The 23,619-nt window shown below is 37.9% G+C and overlaps 1 protein-coding gene across 11 annotated transcripts in view; it reads right to left on the reverse strand.

Moving 5' to 3' along the window:
• Positions 1 to 23,619, reverse strand: part of MARCHF8 (membrane associated ring-CH-type finger 8) — a 139,161-nt gene that overhangs the window by 62,403 nt on the left and 53,139 nt on the right. For 9 of the 11 annotated variants that reach the window (XM_034930393.3, XM_063607365.1, XM_008969845.5 and 6 more), the window contains one exon: positions 13,920 to 14,099. In XM_034930393.3, the coding sequence (XP_034786284.1) occupies positions 13,920 to 14,021 (102 nt within the window). In that variant the 5' untranslated portion in view covers positions 14,022 to 14,099. Of the gene's footprint in view, positions 1 to 13,919; positions 14,100 to 16,018; positions 16,223 to 23,619 lie in introns of those variants that run through there. The other 2 variants (XM_003816756.5, XM_003816757.3) reach the window with 2 other exon arrangements.

The raw sequence follows: 23,619 nt of genomic DNA on the forward strand, positions 1-23,619 counted from the left end.
CCCTTTGTTCATGAGTAAGGTATCATCTGTACAATAAGGAGTTCCTACTCTATTACATGAGATAAACAGGTAAACAACTAACAGATATGACTATGTGGCAAAATCAAATAAACACCATATCAGAGATACAGATGCTAGTTTCTTGTATCCTCCCACTACCACCCATCCATCCACAATGAGAACAGAAAGGAAGGCGACATAAGGGAAGGTTTGGGAAGTCAGTAAGTAGACTACTGCAATAATCTAGATCAAGGGTCAGCAAACTTTTTCTGTAAAGAGCCAGAGAGGAAATATTTTATGCTTTGCAAGTCATATTCTCTATTACACCTACTCAATTCTGCCATTGTCAGACAAAAGTAGTCACAAGGAAATGAGCATGGCTCTACTCCAATAAAACTATATTTATGAAAACTGAAATTTTGATTTCATATTTTCATGCATCGTAAAATATTAATCTCTTGACTTTTTTCCAACCATTTAAAAATGTAAAAACCATTTTTACCTGGCAAGTCATAAAAAACAGCAGTGGCTGGATTTGGACCATGGGCTATGATTTGCCAGCCCCTGACCTACACGGCTGCCTGAAATACAGCAGTAGCACCAGGGCAGAGAGGAAGGACAAAGAAAACATTTCAGAGGTGGAATCAGTAAAACTTATTGATGAGTGGCGCATTAAGAGCAAAGTCGGCAAAAGGAGCTCCCCAGTTTCTAGCCCAGGTGGCTCAGAGGGAATGTCATGAACAAATAAGAGCAGCAGCTCTCCTCCACCTGAGGAGGACAACAGCACCTGGAGTGCACCACTCACTGCCCAGGTGATGAGAACTACGCACTCAGCAGCAGTGACCCAAGACTCAAATCCCACCTCCATCAGTTACCACATACCCAACCTTTTTGATTCTCAGCTTCCAAATCAATCCATAAAGTGATCATGACCACAACAGTAATGCCTACTTCAAAGGGTTGCTGTAAGGATTCAATTTAGTGAGTTAACATATGGAAAGTCCTTGGGACAGTGCCTGGCTCACATTAAATGATATGTAAGTGTTAGCCATTATTCGAAATATAAAAATTTTAATCCATAAATATGTTATAGAGGCAATTTATAAATACCATATGTTGGCCTACTTAAATACAGTAAAAAACAGTATTTACAGTAATAAACATTCTTAAGCATTTAAACCATCTGTGAATACTTGACATAGTATACAGCATTATTTAAGCTAAATAATATCAAATTAAGTTCCTTTCATACTGGGGGAAAAAATCAATGCTGAAGTAGTGCTGGCCAGGATAAATTGTACAAAGGTATGTGTGGTTCAGGGTAAAGCAAAGTCAGTCTTGAGAGTTAGAATGGGACAAGGGTCTACAACAGGTGACAAGTACAATTGTGGCCTGGGCTAGTCACCAGATTTCTGGGGGACTCCATCAGGCACTTTTGTTATGTTCTAAGAATTTACCTAGTCTACAAGTTCCATTCTACCACACGAGGGGGCGTGAAGCAAATACCAATGTGAGATTAAAACCTGCTGCAATTACTGTACTTCTAAAAACAAATCAGTCTGACAGCAAGAATGTAATTACATTTTTTATTAGGAGATAGAAAATACAAAATATTTTATGAGGATTAAATATAATTGGAATATTTTATATGATTTGATAAAAAGAAGCATTAACTACTTTGTTGAATGATACACATTTCAACTGAAAGAAATCACAAAATACTTTTAACTTTGTTCTTTATCTGTAATATCTTGAAAAGTTGCTGTTCAAAGGTATATTGCTTTCTAGTTAATTACCCATCGTAGCAACTAAACCTGTGAACAGCTAAAAAAAAAATCAACTTATCTTTAATTATGTTACATTTTTTAGAAAACTATTTTCATCACTTGAAACTCACTCTGCTTTGCTTTTAAGGGTCTTTTCCCCAAAAGTTCTTCATTGAAGAACAATTGATGGGGAATGAAGTCACTTTTATAAATCTACCTATGATATATCTGAATCCAGAATGTGCCCAAATACCTTCATTTTGAAGCCTCTTGAATAAGACAGGAAAAGATAAACTGCCTAGGCAGGTATACCATGATTTGATTAATCAGTAAAAAAGATTACCCAAAACCAGTAATTCCAAGTATTCCTTTGTTTGATGACCTGATTTTTATTCCCTAGAACAATGCAGCATAGCAAAATTAAGGGACATAGTAAAATGTAGGGGCCTTTCCTTCTTCAGAGTCGAAAACTAGCTGCTCAGAAATGTGGGTGCGTGAACAGTTTTAGGCTCAAGTGTATGTGGAAGGTAAAGATCTGAAAATGGAGTCGTTAAAACTGCCCATGCTTCTGCTCCTTTTGGAAAGTCTGCCTGTGCCTCCCAGACATGGTGCAAACCAATGTTTACATAAGATAACAAAAAATTTGCAATCAGATTTAAAATTATATGAATACCTAGGAAGTGTGAGATAACTTGCCCATTGGCCTTTAAATTATTTCATATAATTTACTATTTATTATTGTCTACTGCGACGCTTTCTTCAGCTCACTTTCGGCAAGCATATTCTTTTATTTCCCAAAACTTTTGATTTGAAAAACTTTAAATCTACAGAAAAGCTAAAAGAATAGTACAATGAATACCTGTCTGTCCTTCACCTAGATGCATCAACTGTTATAAAATCTGCCCATTTACTTTTTCTTTCTCTGATATACATATTCTGATGCATAAAATTAACTGTAATTCTATCATTATTATCTAATATATAGAAAATATTCAGCTTTCCCAGTTGTCCAAAAAACACACCTTATAGGTATTTATGTTTTTAACAGGTTCCACCAAGGTACACATATTACACTGGTTGTCTTTTTAGTTTTTTATAATCTAAGACAGTCCTCCCACATTTTTCTGTTTTTAATGATAAACAACTTTTTAAAGTCAGGGGTTCAAGGTTCAAATTTCCCCCCAAAAACTCTTCATATTAATTTAATAAAATAATTTTTTCAGTTATCAAAGTTTTGTTGGTAAAAGATGCTAGCCTTGTGACTGTTAGATTTGGGGTGACAACTCTCAGTGGATTGGTATGGGAGGGCCACTGAGGCCTGAAGGACACTATCTGGGAGTGGACACACTGTGGGAGTGACTATCTCCCACAAAGTAACCATTTCATCTCCACCACTTTCCAGAAAATAAGCAGTCTCCTCCAAGTTCAGTAAGAACCCAAGGTCACACCGCTAATTAGATGAAAAGACCTTTGCTCTCAGGGAACAGACATCTACACACCTTGGGTAACAATCCTGGGGTGTAATACAAATCAGTTGAGCACATCTTTCCCAATTTGGGTGTATGACTCTGCTTAGAAGTGCTAATTACGTACACAGCTAGTAATACATAAACACTATACCTTAATCATCCTAAGCCTAACTCAAAACCAAAGCCCTGAGGCAAAAGATGCTATTAAGATGTCTTTGTAATTCTACCACTGTTCATGTATTACCTGAACAGTGTGAATCCAACAGCAGTGCCCTGCTCTGCTTTTAAAAAAACAGGCTTCTGAAATGTGGTAAATTGAGTTCTTCAGAAATAAACATGAAAAACACACAAATTCGGCATTAGGATGACTGGATGAAAGGGATGACAGTTCATTCCCTATGCAAAAGTGGTATGGAAGATATAAAACATTCCAAGCCAGGTGTGATGGCTCGTGTCTATAATACCAACACGTGGCCCCCCAAGTGAGCTATAATTGCACCCGTGCACCTCAACGTGGGCAACAGAATGAGACCCCTGTCTCTTAAAAACACAAAACTATTTGATGCACAAATGAATGAAAAAATATGTGTGTGCAGTCTATATTCATGTGCAAGCATTTTTTTAGAGGAAACAAAACAATATGGAAAAAAATATACAGTCACGTGACCATAAGGCATTTATCTTTGGTGCTGTTTTATTCATGTGTAAAATAAGGAAGTCATCTCAATAACATCACATATCAAAAGCCATTAACAACGATTACAGGATACTAGGACTGTACTATTAGTTACTGCAATCTCTGCATTAAAAAATAAATTAGGGGCCCAGTAGGGTGGCTCACACCTATAATCCCAACACTTTGGAAAGCCAAGGTGGGAGGATGGCTTGAGGCCAGGAGTTTGAGGCCAGCCTTGGCAACATAGCAAGATCTCATCTCTTCAAAACAAAAAATTTAGCCACGTGTGATGGTGTATGCCTATAGTCCCAGCTATTCAGGAGGCTGGGATGGGAGGATCACTTGAGCCCAGCAGTTCAAGGCTGCAGTGAGCTATGATCACGCCACTGCACTCCAGCCTGTGAGAGTGAGACCCAATCTCTAAACTAAATAAATAAAAACAAAGAGTGAAAAATAAATAAATATATTTGAGTGGTTTTCTTATTTTCAAGTTACTGACAGAAAATCTGAAAAATTATCTGCCACCTAGTTGTCCAATTCACACAGGACAGCTATAAGAGAGTAGTGACAACCAAGAAATCATAATCATCAAGTCCTACAGTGATACCTAGACAAACGTATTCATACACCACCTTGACTCAACTTATATGCAACACACTGAAACCAACTGCAAATGCTTCACTTACCGCACAACCAGACAAGACTCTTGGTTTTACCTAGATTATGTGAACTCTTAACTAGCAAACTCTCACTAGACCAACATCCACAGAGGTCAGCTACAGTTATTCTGTGCATTCCTTCCATCTCTAAACTCTAAATAAATAAACAGCAAACCATTATCAGTTCTCAAGTTTTACGTGAGAATTAGCTGATATAGGTAAGCTGCTAATATATAAAATAGCTGGAATCGATATTGTTGGCTTTTTACTAAGAATATTTAAAATTGCAGGACCTCAAAGTTGCACATAATTTTATCTGCATTTCAGCTTCAAAAATCTATATATGCGAAAGAAAATGTAGATGTAGCCGTTCAAATGGGTCAACTTGAATTTAATGTTTTATAACAGCATACTCTTTTTTAATCTCTAGAAAAACATCAAAACTTCTCTTTATTCTCAAAGAAAACAAGCCTACAAAGCAGAAAATGACCATTTAGTAAAGAAGTCTTCTTTGGTTCTTAAATGTTAAGCATGCTACAACTTTCTATACATGTTTGAGCCAACTAGGAGATACTTCCAAGGGGTTTCAGAGATCGCTGTGATTACCAAATAGGAAAAACACGCTTGGAAGCAGAAGTGAAAGACTCCAGGGAGCAAGGACAGGTAAACAGGTGACAAAGAAATTCTGGTTTCCAAGTATGAGAATATTAATCTCTTGTGGCCCTTGCAGGTAAGGTAGATGGATGATTCAAGAAGCCACGCAAATGATCTCACAGATGGTGATGCCTAACCAGACAGTAATCTGCAACAGGTTTATTTTAAAGATGCATATTCATCTCTTCATGTAAACATACTTCTATAAAAAAGCTAGAAATGGTCTAAAAGACAGTAACTAGAATGCTGAGAGTCCCAACTAATAATACGTGATTATAAGGGATTTTTATCCTGCAGAATAAGACTGGCAGTTCCTGGAAGCAAAAAGTAAAAGTGTCAGTAAGAGAAAGCTACAGACAGTTTGTTCTTATACTGTATCTCAAATCTCTGGTAGCCCCAAAAAAAAAGCACAAAACAACTGCCTTTCGAAGTAGTGGGTTAGCATCAGGGCTGATGCCCTAATGGTGCCCTAAAAACAAACTGGCCATGATAATACAGAGTAGGTTCAAGCATTAAACTGGGAGTTTGCCCACATGGCTCTGGAGATACTGCAATGTTAAAATTCAAGAGGTTTTCTCCAAGTTCCTTATATTAGGTTTTTATTATTTAAAAGGGAAGAATTTATCTAATAGAGAAAAGAGAATAATTTTTAAGTAGTAAAAATGTGGTGATTCTGTCTAAAGATATTGTTATCACTTGAACATTGTGAGGTCATTTTTTCAAAAGATGTTAGGTACAAATGAATACAGTATGATCTATCAATACTCATGTGTTTTTAGAGCAAATACGAAATTGTGTTTACGTGACCATCATCCTGATGCTGCATGGTAAAATCCTCCTTTTGACCTCAGTAGCAGGACAACAGGGCCAAAACTAGGACTGTTTATAAATATATAAAATACCACTTTTATTTTCTGTGTAGCTTACTTTAAATATGAGTTGATCATTGAATTACCTTCTTACTTATCACCTTTCAGGAATCCTGGGATACAGACCATTTCTTTCAGGATCCCTTTATCAAGGAGGACAGGGCAGAAAATTGAAAAATGTATTTTTTGGACAATCTTGCAATTTGGGTTCCAGACATGTAGAAGAATTCCAGATAATTCATGTAAAGACTCCACCTTCAAGGAGGGGGAGCACAACTCCCCATTCTTTAAAGTGGGCTATGCATAGTGACTTCCTTCCAAAGAATAAAGTACAAAAGGGGAGAAAAAGAGTAACTTCATAGTGGAGAGACCTGACAGTCACTATATCAGCCAGGTGGTCAAGAAAATCAGTCATAAATCATGTTGATAGTATACTTGATCTGTTGTGATGAACTGGTACATTGTATCTGTGGACTTCCATCCCAAAACCTATAACCCTAGTCTAGTCATGAGAAAAATATCAGACAATTCCCATAGAAGGACATTCCACAAAATACCTGATCAGTATTCTTCAAAACTGTCAAGGTAATCTAAAACAAGGGAAGTCTGAGAAACTGTCATAGCCAAGAGGAGCCTAAGGAGATACAACAACAAAATGTAATATGCTACATCCTAGAGATGAGATCCTGGAACACAAAAAGGACATTAGTTAAAAAGTAGGGAAATCTGAATAAAGCATGGACTTTAAAACTATAATGTATTCATATTAGTTCACTAACTATGATGAATGCAGCACACTATTTTAAGATGTTAATAATATGAGAAACTGGAAGCTTGGTTCAAGATGGCTAACTAGATGCAGCTAGTACATGCCTCTTCCATGGAAAGCTCCAAAACGGCGAGTAGATATTCACCCTTCAAATAGGTCATCTAAAACAGAACACTGGACTTCAACTGAAAAGCAACAGGAATCACTGATCACAAAGGAGAAGGAAGCAAGGCACGTGCTCAGCCAGGATTGCTGAGAGATGAAAGAAGCTTCTAGATGCTGGGAAAGGGTAGATGAGAGACTCCCAGGGCTCCACATTCCCACCATGGACTTTTGCAACACTAGCTTTGGGAGACCCCCTTGACCCTCGCAGGTCTCCAGCCTAATAGAGTGAGTTGCCTGGAGACTGACAAAGGCATTGCTCAAACTCACATGGGAGTACACAGGCTTCCGAGCCCTGAGCAGCTGCTGCTACCAGCCAACAAGCCAGGCTGAAGAGAGGAGGCCAGGCACTTTTACACAACCACTGTGCTTCTTGTACAGTCTGCAGAATGGTGAGCCAAATAAAATCTCTTACTTATAAATTACCCAGCCTTGGGCATTCCTTTATAGCACAAGAGGGGACTTCAACACCCCACTGACAGCACTACACAGATCACTGAGACAGAAAAAAAAAGAAAAAAAAACCCCACTGGATTTAAATTGGACTGTAGAACAAATCGACCTAACAGATGTTTATACAACAAGCTACCCAACAATCACAGAATATACATTCTTCTTATTAGCATGTGGAACATTTTCCAAGACAGACCTTATCTTAAGGAATGAAGCAAGTCTCAATAAATTTTTAAAAAACTGAAATCATTTCAAGTTGTCTTCTCAGACTACAGTGGAAAAAACCTAAAGTCAATTCCAAGAAGGACTCTCAAATCTATACAAATACATGGAAATTAACCTGCTCTCGAATGATTTTTGGGTCAGTGATGAAATTAAGATGGAAGTTTAAAAATTTTTTAAACAAAAGTAAAGACACAACATACCAAAACCTCTGGAATACAGCAAAAGCTTATAGTGTTGACTGTAAATGGATTCAAGAAAGAAAAGTTTATGGCGTTAAATGCCTAAATCGAAAAAAATAGAAAGACCACAAGTTAACCTGACATAGTACCTCAAGGAACTAGAAAAACAAGAACAAACCAAACCCAGAAGAAAAGAAATGATGAAGAGCAGAACTAAATGAAATCCAGATCATAAAAACCCAAAAGATAAAGAAACAAAAAGTTCCTTCACTGAAAAGATAAACAAAATTGACAGCCTACTAGCTACATTAACCAAGAAGAAAGAAAATTCAAATAAGCACAATCAGAAATGAAAAAGACATTACAAATGATACCACAGAAATACAAAAGATCATCAGAGTCTACCATGAACATCTCTACACTAACGAACTAGAAAACCTAGATGAAACAGGTAAATTCCTAAAGACACACAACCTCTCAAGAATGAACTAAGAAGAAAGAGAAAGCCTGAAGAGACCAATAACCAGTAAGACTTAACCAGTAATAAAAATAAAAAAAAATCTCCCAACAACAAAAAACCCCAGGAGCAGATGAATTCACAGCCAAATTCTACCAGATGTAGAAGAATAGGTACCAATCCTATTGACAACACTGTTCCCCCAAATTGAAGAAAATCCTCTCTAACTGAAGCCAGTATCACCCTAACACCAAATCCAAGCAAGGACACACAAAAACAGAAACAGAATCAATCAGTACCCCTAATGAACACAGATGCAAAAACGCTCAAGAAAATACTAGCAAACCAAATCCAACAGCACATCAAAAAACATGGTACACCACAATCAAGTGGGTTATATTCCAGGGATACAAGTACGGTTTAACATACAAAAATCAATAAATGTGATCTGCCACATAAACAGGATTAAAAACAAAAACCATATTATTATCTCGATAGATACAGAAAAAGCATTTGATAAAATTCAGCATTCTTTCATGATAAAAACCACTCAACAACTTGGTGTAGTAGGAACATACCTCAAAATAATAAAACCCATATACAAGAATCCCACAGCCAACATCATACTGAATGGGGAAAGGTTGAAAGCATTCCCCTTAAGAAATGGAAGAAGACAATGATCCCCACTCTTACCACTCCTACTCAACACAGTACTAAAAGTCCTATCGGGCTAGAGCAGTAAGGCAATAGAAAGAAAGAAAAGACATCTAAATTGTAAAAGAGGAAGTTAAACTATCTCTGTTTGCTGATATAATTTTATACCTGGAAAACCCTAAGACTCCTCCAAAACACTCGTAAATTTGATAAATTAATTCAGTAGAGTTTCAGGATACAAAATCGACCTACAAAATCAGTAGTATTTCTTTTGTTTAGTTGGGGTTTGTTTGTTTGTTTGTTTGTTTTTGAAACGGTCTCACTCTGTTACCCAGGCTGGAGCACAGTGGCACGGTCATAGCTTAGCGCAGCCTCGACCTCCTGGGCTCAAGTGATCCTCCCACCTCAGCATCCCAAGTCGCTGGGACTTACAGGCACGTGCCACCACACCCAGCTAATTTTTGTATTTTTTGTTGTGAGGAGGAATCAGTAGCATTTCTATACAACAATGATATAATCAAGCTGAGAACCAAATCAAGAACCAAACCAAGAAGTCAATCCCATTTACAATAGCTACAAAAAAATAATAAAATACTCAGAAATACACTCAACCAAGGATGTGAAAGATCTCTACAAAAAAAACTACAAAAAGCTGACGAAAGAAATCACATATGACACAAACATGATCATGGGTTAGAAGAATCAGTATCATTAAAACGACCATACTACTCAAAGAAATCTGCAGATGCAATTCCTATAAAAATACTAACATTGTTTTTCATAGTATTAGAAAAAACAATCCTAAAATACCCAAGGAACCAGAGAAGAGCCTGAATGGCCAAAGCAATGGTAAGCAAAAAGAACAATACTTGAGGCATCAAATTACTTGACTTCAAATTGTACTATAAGGCTATAACAACCAAAACTATTATAAAAACAGACACACAGGTCAATGAAACAGATTACAGAACCCAAATTAAAGACACATGCCTACAGGCAAATGATCTTCTTCAAAGTCAACAAAAACATACACTAGTGGAAGAACACCCTATTCTATATGTGATACTTGGGAGAATTGGGTAACCATATACAGTAGAATGACACTGGACCCGTATCTCTCACTATATACAAAAATCAACTTAAGATGGATTAAAGACCTGAAAGTATAAAGACCTGAAAGATCTGAAACTATAAAGATTCTAGAAGAAAACCTAGGAAAAACTCTCTGGACATTGGCCTAAGGCAAAGAATTCATGCCTGGGACCTCAAAAGGAAAGCTACAAAAATGAAAATAGACAAATGGGACTTAATTAAAATAAAAAGCTTCTACACAGCAAATAATCAATCAACAGAGAAAACAGACAATCTACAGAACAGGAGAAAATATCTGCAGACTATGCATCTTACAAAAAGCTAATTTGTAGACTCTACAAAGAACTCAACAAGAAAAAAATAACCTTTTTAAAACATGGGCAAAGGGCATGAACACATATTTTGCAAAAGATGACATACAAATGGCCAAGAAACATTTAAAAAGTTAGAAATGCAAATAAAAGCAATGAAATACCATTTCACACCAGTCAGAATGGCTATTACTCAGGTGTCAAAAAAATCAATAACAGATGTTGGCAAGGATGCAGATAAAAGGGAATGCTCACAGACTGTTGTTGGGAGTGTAAACTAGTACAGCTTCTACGGAAAACAATATGGAGACTTCTCAAAGAACTAATAGAAATACCATTTGATCCAGTGATCCCACTACTGGGGATCTACACAAAGGGAAATAAATCATTATATCAAAAAGATACCTGTACTCAAATATTTATTGCAGGACTACTCACAATAGCAAAGACATAAAATCAATCTAAGTGCCCATCAACGGATGATTGGATAAAGTAATCCACACCATGGAATACTACTCAGCTATAAAAAAAGAATGAATTCATGTTTTTTTGTAGCAACATGGATAGAACTGGAGGTAACTATCTTAAGTGAAATAACTCAGAAAGAGCAAGTCAAATATCACATATTCTCACTTACAGGTGGGAGCTGAAAAATATGTACACAGGGGCATAGAGAGTGGAATAATAACACTGGAGACTCAGAAAGGTGGGAGGATGGGAGTGGGTGAGGGATGAGAAATTACCTCATAGGTGCTTATGTGCACTATTCAGGTGGTGTAACAACACTGCACTTATACTAAATCTATAAATGATAACAATATGAGAAACTGGGTGTCAGGTATATGAAAATACTCCATCCTAGCTTAATTTTTCTGTAAATCTAAAACTAGTCTAAAATAAACTTTTACTTAAAAATGAAACTGGGCCAGGTGCAGTGGCTCACACTTGCAGTCCCAGCAATTTGGGAGGCCAAGATGGGAGGATTGCTTAAGCCCAGGAGTTTGAGACCAGCCTGGGCAATGGCAAGACCCTGACTCTACAAAATGAAAGAAAAACTTATCCAGGCATGGTCTATAGTGCCAGCTACTTGGGAGGTTGTGGCAGGAGGATCATTTGAGCCCAGGAGTTCGTGGCTGCGGTATGCTGTGATCACGCCACTCTATGCTAGCCTGGGCAACAGAGCAAGATCTGTACTCAAAAATAAGTAAAAAATAATAACAAAAATGAAAATAAAACTGACCAAAGATATCAAGTGAGGGAGAAAAGCAAACTCAGAATAGTCACATATGCCAACAATGACAGAAAAGAGGACTAAAACTGTCATTATAGCTGTTATTTCATATACTAAAAAAGTTGAATAGAGACATGGAAGATATAAAAAAGATCCAAACCAAATGTCTAGTGATAAAACATGTCTGAGATGAAAAACACACTAGACGGAATTACTGGCAGATTAGATATTGAAAAAGAAAATATTAATGAAATTATAAACAAAGTAATTGGAATATCCAAAATAAAATGCAGAAAGAAAAAATAACCTTAAAAAATTAAAAGTGCAGCAGTGGACAGCTTTAAGCCAGTCAATGTGTATAATGGAGTCCCCAAAGAAAGAATGGGGGGACAGAAAAAGTATCTGAAGAATAGCCAAAAAGCTCCAAATTCTATGAAAATTGTAAATCCACTGATCCACAAGCACAACTTCAGAATACAAGAAACAAATAAAAAATATTTTTAAAATAAAGCTGAAAGAAGTCATTGTCAGCCAACTCACATTATAAGAAATGCTAAAGTCCTTTAGACAAAAGAAAAATGATAGATGGAAATATACCAGAAATGGTAATTATCTGAGTAAACAGATCTTTATTATTATTTAAAAGTATTTAAAGTATTTTTTAAAATATATCCTAGGGTTTAAAATTTATTAAAAGACAATAATGAAAAGGCCAGAAGGAAAGAAATGAAAGTATACTATTGTAAGGTTCTCATACTGTATTTGAAATAAAAGATCATCTCCACAGTGACATGACCCATATCACTGAAACTGAATTCATATTCACTCATTCATTCATTCATCAACTATATTGACTACTGTATAAAAGTCATTAACCCTCTGTAGAAGTTATGGGCTTCAGCGAGGGTGTGTTAGCAGATTAGACTAAGCAAACAGGTGGATTATTTGAGTCTAGGTAAAATGCAAGGGTTCACTCTTCTTATGGGACTCAGTAGGAATAATATCTCCCAAGCACAGGAGGATCAGAAATCATAGCAAAAGATTTTGGGTTGAACCTGTGCCAGGAAAAACTGCATAAATAAAAATGGGCTCCACTGGACAAAAATTTACCTTTCAAATCAAACCTGATACCACAATTGAGACCCTAGAAACACAACCACTATTTTCATCCTGTGCCATTGCTGCTGAAGCTCTCACAGGGCCCTGCAAGTTCCTGGTTCAACTGCTCTTCCACTACTGCCACCTCATCTGGGCTCCACGACACCCTGAACTGTCAGGCTGCCACGGGGTGTTCGAACCATCCCCACACTAAGGTAAGACAGAATGGTTTCTCTTTCTTCCCAATACCAATCAAAATCCCCATTCTACAAATAATTGATTAATGCTATTTATTTAGACCTTAAAAATCCCATCAAATAGATAAATTCAATAAGGCTTTATTAAATAACCACCTACAGTAAACCTGCAGTGAGGGTGTATATCAAAAAGAATCTCCCTTCCTGGCCTAACTGTTGGACATTTTCCTTTTTCTATTCCAAACAAGTTTGTATAGCTTCCTCATGTACACACTATTATGGACTAAATGTTTATGTTTCCCACAAAACTTTTATGCCAGAACTCTAATCCATAATGTAATGGTATTTGGAGGTGGGGCCTTGGAGAGACAATTAGGTCCTAGGGGTGGAACCCTCTCCATGGGATCAGTTCTTCTATATGAACAGCCACATGACAGCTTGCTTCCTTCCTCTCTCCATGCCATGTGAGGACACAGCAAGAAGGCAGCTGTTTATAAGTCAGGAAGTAAGACCTCACCAGAATCCAACCATGCTGGCACCCTGATCTCAGATTTCCAGCCTCCAGAACTTTGAGAAATAAATGCTTGTTATTTAAACCACCCAGGCTATGGCATTTTGTTACAGCAGCTAGGGCAGACTAAGACACATATTAAGAAATTCCAGCCATCTGGTGTCCAAATTTCACACTACAATGAATAGGGAACTAGCAGCATCATGTTCTGAGAATCCAAAGAACTTAGTCACAGTGATTAACCAAAAATAATCAGGTAGATTTAACCAATGAAGATAAGTCATTTATAACCATTTATAAACAGTAGTTTACACCAAAATCTGAAAACCTAGAAATCTACAAAAAGACAATTCCTTCTGAGTACAACTATTTGTGTGCCTGTCAGTATATTATCAGAGAAAACCTGACCTTTAGAGTTTAAGCATTGTTCTAGGTCATCTTTAATAAAAACTTAATAATGAAACTAAAAAAGATATTCTCCCAGTACCTGTTCTTCCCTCTCCTTTTCTTTGGTCTTACTTCTGTAGACTCTAGCAGAGATGGCATCCTGGGATGGAATGGCAGAGATCTGATGCAGTGGCATGCTCATCCCAACCTCTTATCTGGTCGTCTTCTTCACAGAAGAGAGTCTCCACTGGTAGAGTCATTTTGGGCCATGGATTTCAAGCTGAGAGAAAATGAAGAGAGAATAAACATAACTCAGCTAAAACACTTTAAATTTCCAAGAGTGAGCTTAACATTTTCTATTTATATTCATATGTATATTTAAATAAGTTACGGCAACATAAATGTTTGGTCTTCAAAAACAATAGAAGATGAATGTCTAAGGGGAAAATTCTAACATTTCTCATAATAAGATGGGAGCACCTGAAAGAGGCAGATGGATCACGTACATGTATAATCAGAGATATAATCTTCCATTGGTTACTTAGGATTAAAACAAAGCAGTGCCACCATTTATTTTAAGAATATTTTTGAAGTTAAACTTTTTTTTTTATCATGACCAAGCATTTGTCCTGAAATAAGCAGTGATCTTTCCTTAAAACCACTGTCTGTGAGTCCACATAATGGTGAGATCAGAGGTTAGGAAGTCCAAATTAAACTCAAGATATCTATGATCCATACTTAACCTTCCAAAAGTAGAGACTCTACACGAGCTGTTGGCAAACTCTTCCTATAAAGGGCAAGATACATATTTTAGGCACTGTGGTCCAAGTGTGTTCCAGCTAATTAACTCTGCCACTGTAGCATGAAAGCACCCATAGAGAGCATGTAAATGGGCCGGGTGCGGTGGCTCACGCCTGTAATCCCAGCACTTTGGGAGGCCAAGGCGGGCAAATCATGAGGTCAGGAGATCGAGACCACCCTGGCTAACACGGTGAAACCCTGTCTCTACTAAAAATACAAAAAATTAGCCAGGCATGGTGGCGGGCGCCTGTAGTCCCAGCTACTCAGGAGGCTGAGGCAGGAGAATGGCACAAACCCAGGAGGCGGAGCTCGCAGTGAGCCAAGATCGCACAACTGCACTCCCGCCTGGGTAACACAGCAAGACTCCAACCCCCCAAACCCCCCCCACCAAAAAAAAAGAGTATGTACATGAATGAGCACAGTTATGTTCCAATAAAACTTTATTTACAAAAATAGGCAGCAGGCTAGATGTGGCCCATCAGACTATAGTTTGCCAAACATTGCTGTAAAGGGTTTCCTAGGGAATATGAAGGGTCACCGTGACATGCCTGAGAACCATGAGAAAGGCTGCCTTTAGGTAAAATAACAGTGTATGCATAAACTGTCTTCAGTGATTCCAGGTACTCCTGCCCTGTTTCTGGTTTTCTCTTACGCATCCCCCAAAATGTCTAATAATTGAATTGTGTGTTGTTCTTTCTCCCCACTTACCCACTGAGATCTATCCCACTCTGTATACAAAACCAATTAAACGTAAATTATCCAGAAGGTTTAATGTAGTAAAATGTTTCATGTTGTTCAAATTTTAACAGAAAATGGAAGCCTTCAACCAAAAGAATGAATCTCGAATTCGGAGATTTTCATTTATTAACCATGTGCTGGGGTAGGGGGTGGGGACAGGTGAGGCAGTAGGAAAAGGTAGGGTAAACAACAGGGCCTGACAACCCCAAGGTCACATTTGATAAGCAGTCACTTACTCTACCTCTCCCCAAACTCTACTCTGGATCAAAGGCAGGTGTTTGTAAGGCTGGTGCCAACTCTTGGTAGTGTCCCTAAGCAAGCAGAGGAGCACCAGGAATCACGAAATGGCTTCCTTCACACAACTCTAGAATCAATGAACAACAAAAAGGAAAAAAAACTGGGAGGGATCAACACATAGAAGAAAATTAGCTAAAAGAAAAATCTGTTTATAAAGTCTAGTTTTACAGTAAGTGAGTGATCATTGATAATAACAACAAAAAAAGGAAAATAGAATAGGTGATGTTAGTGTCTAGGTATCACACACCACCTACTCTATTTCAAGCCTTTGATGAGGCTGGCATAAGATGGAGCACTACTGTGCCCAAGAAACAGTCTGAATGTTTGTATTCAAGCACATCACACAAGACAAGAGGCACTTACTGCGGAGCTGCCTTATACTCCCTGGGAGATCACAATAGTCAGTGGTAAGGAGTTTTTTCATCACTAATGCACGAAAGTCCTCTATTACAGATGACAAACTCCATGGGGCCTCTTGGAATACTTGGTCAAACTGACCATATCCACAGCCCTATACCTACCATGCCAAAAGCTACCTGTGGTGCTTCTGATATAATCATCATTATTACATCATTGGTACATGCCCATGACAAGCCTGAGAAGGGCTATTTATGGCACAGAAACACAGATGCAAGAGGGTCTCAAATTTTTTGCAGTTTTGAAGGACATCCCTCCTCACTGCCATTGAAGTTAGTCTTCTGATATGTACCACCACAACAAAGCAACTGACCTATAAGTTTGCCTGAAACAATCTCCCTCCTATGCCACACATATTTAGGATAAAAATGAGTTTACAAGCAAACGATAAAACAGGCCATGCCATTTTTTATGTGAAGATTTACATGAAAAATACAAATCATATATTACATTATTTTCTTTGCATAATTTCCAGACATCTTTTATATCAACTAAATTAATCTTTACACAGAATAACAGTTAAACCTCAGCACTATGCCTGACAATCCAGGCATGAGGGCTTCAATTTGACTAATGCTAACTTGCAAAATACAGCCCACCTAACATGAACATTCACATCTAGAAGAGATACTGCCAAAGCTGGTTGTTGAAGAAACTGGAAATGGATGTCCATGTTCATGGATCAGAAGATTTAATATTGTTAAAATGGCAATTCTTCCCAAGTTGATATAGAGAGTCAAAGCAATCTCTATCAAAAACTGAGCTGACTTCTTTACAGAAATTTGACAAGCTGATCTGAAAATTTATATAAAATTCAAGGGACTCAGATCTGCCAAAACAACCTTGAAAAAGAAGAACAAAGTTGGAGAGCTCACATTTCCAGATTGCAAAACTTACAACAAAGGAGCAGTAATCAAGACTGTGTCATACTGGAATATGAATAGATATATCAATGGAATAGAATTTAGAGCCCAGAAATAAACCCACGTATCTATAGTCAGCTGATTTTCAAGAAGGGTGCCAAGATCACTTCTTGGGGAAAGAGTACTGTTTTCAACAAATGGTGCTGGGACAACTAGATAGCCACATGCAAAAGAAATTTGGATCTCTTCCTCACACAAAAGGAAAAAGAGACAAACTACACATCATCAGAATAAAAACTTTTGTGCTTCAAAAGACACCGAGAAAGGGAAAACACAGCCAGTCATAGTGGTTCACACCTATAATCCCAGAACTTTGGAAGGCCAAGGCAAGAGAATCTCTTGAGGCCAGGAACTCAAGAAACGCCTAGGCAATATAGCAAGACTCAACCTCTATTTATAAATGTTAAAAAAAAAGTCTAAAGACAACCGACAGAAGAAAAAGTTTGCAAATCATATATGTAATAAGGGACTTGTATCTAGAATATATAAACAACTCTCTTACAACTCAATAACATAAGGGCAAGGCCAGGTGCAAGTAGCTCACGCCTATCATCTCAGCATTTTGGGAGGCTGAGGTGGGAGGACTGCTTCAGGCCAGGAGTTCAAAACCAGTGTGTGAAACATAGCGAGGCCCCATCTCAACCAAAATAATAATAATAATAATAATAATAATAATGACAAATAACCCAATGAAAAATGGGTTAATCAACATCATTAGCCATCATGGAAATACAAATCAAAACTATTAGATATTACTTTAATTATGTTCATAATAAAAGACAAACAAGTGTTAGCAAGGATGTTGTGACACTGAAACCCTCATATACTGCTAGTGGGGATCTATGCAGTAGTTCTGAAAAATAGTCTGGCTCTTTCTCAAAAGGTTAAACATGTTATCATATGACCCAACAACTTCACTCCTAGGGTACATACACCAAAGAGAAATGCAAACATCTCCTCATATGAAAACTTGTCCATGAATGTTTCTATCACGTTACTCATGATAGCCAAAAGGTGGAAATAACCTAAACGTCCATCAAATGATAAACGGATAAATCAAATAAGCTATATCCATTCAACGGAATCATATTCAGCAATAAAAAGAAATAAAGTACTAACACATGCCACAATATGGATGAACCTTTAAAAAGTTATGCTAAGTAGGCCAGGTGTGGTGGTTCACGCCTATAACGTCAACACTTTGGGAGGCCAAGGTGGGTGAATTGCTTGAGCCCAGGAGTTCCAGACCAGCCTGGGCAACATGGCAAAACCACATCCCTACAAAAAAACTCAAAACTTAGCCGGGTGTGGTGGCTCATGCCTGTGGTCCCAGCTACTCAGGAGGCTGAGTTGGGAGGATCGCTTGAGCCCAGGAGGTTGAGGCTACAGTGAGCCGGTATGGCGCCACTGCACTCCAGCCTAGGTGATACAGTGAGACCTTGTCTCAAAAAAAAAAAAAAAGCAAAAAATTATACTAAGAAGTCAGTCACAAAGAACCATATATTACATGATGACAGTTGTATGGAATGCCCAGAGGAGATAAATCTACAGAGACAGAAAGTAGAGCAGTGCATGCCAAGAGCTGGGGTAGGAATGGGTAAACGGGAGGAAGCAGTGGATTCAATGATTTATTTTTAGGATAATGAAAATATTCTAAAATTGACTATGGTGCTGGTTGCAGAACTTTCGAGTATATTAAAGCCATAGAAATAGTAAAAGGACTAAGATAGATAGAGAAAATTTTAATTTTTCCTTTGTGTTATCCCTAATCTAACTAATCTAGATGACATGGAGATGGCTACTGTTGCCCTATCTCACTCACCCTTCCAGTTTTAAGAAGGCGATAGAAAGAATACAAAGGTTCGGTTACCCACAAAGGGAAGCCCATCAGACTAACAGCTGATCTCTCGGCAGAAACTCTACAAGCCAGAAAAGAGTGGGGGCCAATATTCAACATTCTTAAAGCAAAGAATTTTCAACCCAGAATTTCATATCCAGCCAAACTAAGCTTCATAAGTGAAGGAAAAATAAAATACTTTACAGACCAGCAAATGCTGAGAGATTTTGTCACCACCAGGCCTGCCCTAAAAGAGCTCCTGAAGGAAGCACTAAACATGGAAAGGAACAACTGGCACCAGCCACTGCAAAAACATGCCAAATTGTAAAGACCATCAAGGCTAGGAAGAAACTACATCAACTAACGAGCAAAATAACCAGCTAACATCATAATGACAGGATCAAATTCACACATAACAATATTAACCTTAAATGTAAATGGACTAAATGCTCCAATTAAAAGACACAGACTGGCAAATTGGATAAAGAGTCAAGACCATTAGTGTGCTGTATTCAGGAAACCCATCTCACGTGTAGAGACACACATAGGCTCAAAATAAAGGGATGGAGGAAGATCTACCAAGCAAACGGAAAACAAAAAAAGGCAGGGGTTGCAATCCTAGTCTCTGATAAAACAGATTTTAAACCAACAAAGATCAAAAGAGACAAAGAAGGCCATTATATAATGGTAAAGGGATCAATTCAACAAGAAGAGCTAACTATCCTAAATATATATGCACCCAATACAGGAGCACCTAGATTCATAAAACAAGTCCTTAGTGACCTACAAAGAGACTTCGACACCCACAAATAATGGGAAAGTTTTAACACCCCACTGTCAACATTAGACAGATCAACGAGACAGAAAGTTAACAAGGATATCCAGGAATTGAACTCAGCTCTGCACCAAGCGGACCTAATAGACATCTACAGAACTCTCCACCCCAAATCAACAGAATATACATTCTTTTTAGCACACCACACCACACCTATTCCAAAATTGACCACATAGTTGGAAGTAAAGCTCTCCTCAGCAAATGTGAAAGAACAGAAATTATAACAAACTGTCTCTCAGACCACAGTGCAATCAAACTAGAACTCAGGATTAAGAAACTCACTCAAAACCGCTCAACTACATGGAAACTGAACAACCTGTTCCTGAATGAATACTGGGTACATAAAGAAATGAAGGCAGAAATAAAGATGTTCTTTGAAACCAACGAGAACAAACACACAGCATACCAGAATCTCTGGGACACCTTCAAAGCAGTGTGTAGAGGTAAATTTATAGCACTAAATGCCCACAAGAGAAAGCAGGAAAGATCTAAAATTGACACCCTAACATCACAATTAAACGAACTAGAGAAGCAAGAGCAAACACATTCAAAAGCTAGCAGAAGGCAAGAAATAACTAAGAGCAAAGCAGAACTGAAGGAAATGGAGACACAAAAAACCCTTCAAAATAATAAATGAACCCAGGAGCTGGTTTTTTGAAAAGATCAACAAAATTGATAGACCGCTAGCAAGACTAATAAAGAAGAAAAGACAGAAGAATCAAATAGAAGCAATAAAGAATGACAAAGGGGATATCACCACCGATCCCACAGAAATACCAACTACCATCAAAGAATACTATAAACATCTCTATGCAAATAAACTAGAAAATCTAGAAGAAATGGATAAAGTCAATTAGGAAAAGAGGAAGTCAAATTGTTCCTGTTTGCAGATGACATGATTGTATATCTAGAAAACCCCATCGTCTCAGCCCAAAATCTCCTTAAGCTGATAAGCAACTTCAGCAAAGTCTCAGGATACAAAATCAATGTACAAAAATCACAAGCATTCTTATACACCAACAACAGACAGAGAGCCAAATCATGAGTGAACTCCCATTCACAATTGTTTCAAGGAGAATAAAATACCTAGGAATCCAACTTACAAGGGATGTGAAGGACCTCTTCAAAAAGAACTATAAACCACTGCTCAATGAAATAAAAGAGGATACAAACAAATGGAAGAACATTCCATGCTCATGGGTAGGAATAATCAATATCATGAAAATGGCCATACTGCCCAAGGTAATTTATAGATTCATTGCCATCCCCCCATCAAGCTACCAATGACTTTCTTCACAGAATTGGAAAAAGCTACTTTAAAGTTCATATGGAACCAAAAAAGAGCCTGCATTGCCAAGTCAATCCTAAGCCAAAAGAACAAAGCTGGAGGCATCACACTACCTGACTTCAAACTATACTACAAGGCTTAGCCACAGTAACCAAAACAGCATGGTACCAGTACCAAAACAGAGATATAGACCAATGGAACGGAACAGAACCCTCAGAAATAATGCCGCATATCTACAACTATCTGATCTTTGACAAACCTGAGAAAAACAAGCAATGGGGAAAGGATTCCCTATTTAATAAATGGTGCTGGGAAAACTGGCTAGCCGTATGTAGAAAGCTGAAACTGGATCCCTTCCTTACACCTTATACAAAAATTAATTCAAGATGGATTAAAGACTTACATGTTAGACCTAAAACCATAAAAACCCTAGAAGAAAACCTAGGCAATACCATTCAGGACATAGGCATGGGCAAAGACTTCATGTCTAAAACACCAAAAGGAATGGCAACAAAAGCCAAAATTGACAAATGGGATCTGATTAAACTAAAGAGCTTCTGCACAGCAAAAGAAACTACCATCAGAGCGAACAGGCAACCTACAGAATGGGAGAAAATTTTTGCAATCTACTCAGCTGACAAAGGGCTAATATCCAGAATCTACAATGAACTCAAACAAATTTACAAGAAAAAAACAAACAACCCCATCAAAAAGTGGGTGAAGGATATGAACAGACACTTCTCAAAAGAAGACATTTATGCAGCCAAAAGACACATGAAAAAATGCTCATCATCACTGGCCATCAGAGAAATGCAAATCAAAACCACAATGAGATACCATCTCACACCAGTTACAATGGCAATCATTAAAAAGTCAGGAAACAACAGGTGCTGGAGAGGATGTGGAGAAATAGGAACACTTTTACACTGTTGGTGGGACTGTAAACTAGTTCAACCATTGTGGAAGTCAGTGTGGCGATTCCCCAGCGATCTAGAACTAGAAATACCATTTGACCCAGCCATCCCATTACTTGGTATATACTCAAAGGATTATAAATCATGCTGTTATAAAGACACATGCACACGTATGTTTATTGCGGCACTATTCACAATAGCAAAGACTTGGAACCAACCCAAATGTCCAACAATGATAGACTGGATTAAGAAAATGTGGCACATATACACCATGGAATACTATGCAGCCATAAAAAGGATGAATTCATGTCCTTTGTAGGGACATGGATGAAGCTGGAAACCATCATTCTCAGCAAACTATTGCAAGGACAAAAAACCAAACACCACATGTTCTCACTCATAGGTGGGAAGTGAACAATGAGAACACATGGACACAGGAAGCGGAACATCACACACCGGGGCCTGTTGTGGGGTGGGGGGCTGGGGGAGGGATAGCATTAGGAGATATACCTAATGTAAATGAAGAGTTAATGGGTGCAGCACACCAACATGGCACATGTATACATATGTAACAAACCTGCACGTTGTGCACATGTACCCTAAAACTTAAAGTATAATAATAATAAAATTTTAAATAAATGCAAGTGAAAATATAAAGCAATTACTAACAACAACAAACACTATAGAAGAAAGACAATGTAATAATTTGGCTTTAAAATGAAACAAATTTCAACACGGACAATGGTATAAACATTACAATCATATAAGCAACACAGACATAACCAAATTGGGAGGATGGGAAGAAGGAAGGTTGGGTAAAAAAAGTAAGTCAACAGATAATAGCTAATGTTTATCAACTTATTATTTGAAAACATGGAAGCAACTCTCAGAAGACACATGCGGCTGCCTATGGGGAAGATTCTGTCCGTTCCAACAACAATGCTTTGGACTGTGCCAGAGCAAAGGACTACTGTTTTTCATTCTAGGACACTGGGTACACCAAGCTCCTAACCATAGTTCTAAAATTCAGAAAACTACCAAAATTAAAATTTTTTAAAAACCACTCTACCCTTTCTTTACTTATTTAACACTAAAACTTGATTGAACTCCTAGGCCGGGCGCAGTGGCTCATGCCGGTAATCCCAGCACTTTGGGAGGCTGAGGCGGGCAGATCACGAGGTCAGGAGATCAAGACCATCCTGGCTAACACAGTGAAACCCCATCTCTACTAAAAATACAAAAAATTAGCCGGGGCATGGTGGCGGGCACCTGTAGTCCCAGCTACTTGGTAGGCTGAGGCAGGAGAATGGTGTGAACCTGGGAGGCGAAGCTTGTAGGGAGCCGAGACCGTTCTACCGCACTCCAGCCTGGTGACAGAGCAGGACGTCTCAAAAAAAAAAAGACTTGATTGAACACCCTGGGGCCAAAACCTGACCTGAACGGACAGGAGGCTATTCAAAACTATACTTATGCTACTTAGTGTAAATATTATATATACTTCAATGCAGAAATAGCGCATTTGAGTAAGGGATCTTACTCCAAGCCTCGATGGGAGTATCTGATAATTTATAGTATATGTAGCAGAGTACTGTAGCAGACTACTTTCCTAAAAACCTGAGAATTTCTAAATTCTAAAATATTTCTGATCCAAGAGTTTTGAATAAGAGAGTATGGGCTTGCAATTCATTTTTCAAAATGAAATGTATTACTTTTATTACATGTATTTTAGTACACGTATTACTTTTATTTT

Source organism: Pan paniscus, chromosome 8 (genome assembly GCF_029289425.2).
Source record: "Pan paniscus chromosome 8, NHGRI_mPanPan1-v2.0_pri, whole genome shotgun sequence".
In the NCBI taxonomy this organism is placed as follows: Eukaryota; Metazoa; Chordata; class Mammalia; order Primates; family Hominidae; genus Pan; species Pan paniscus.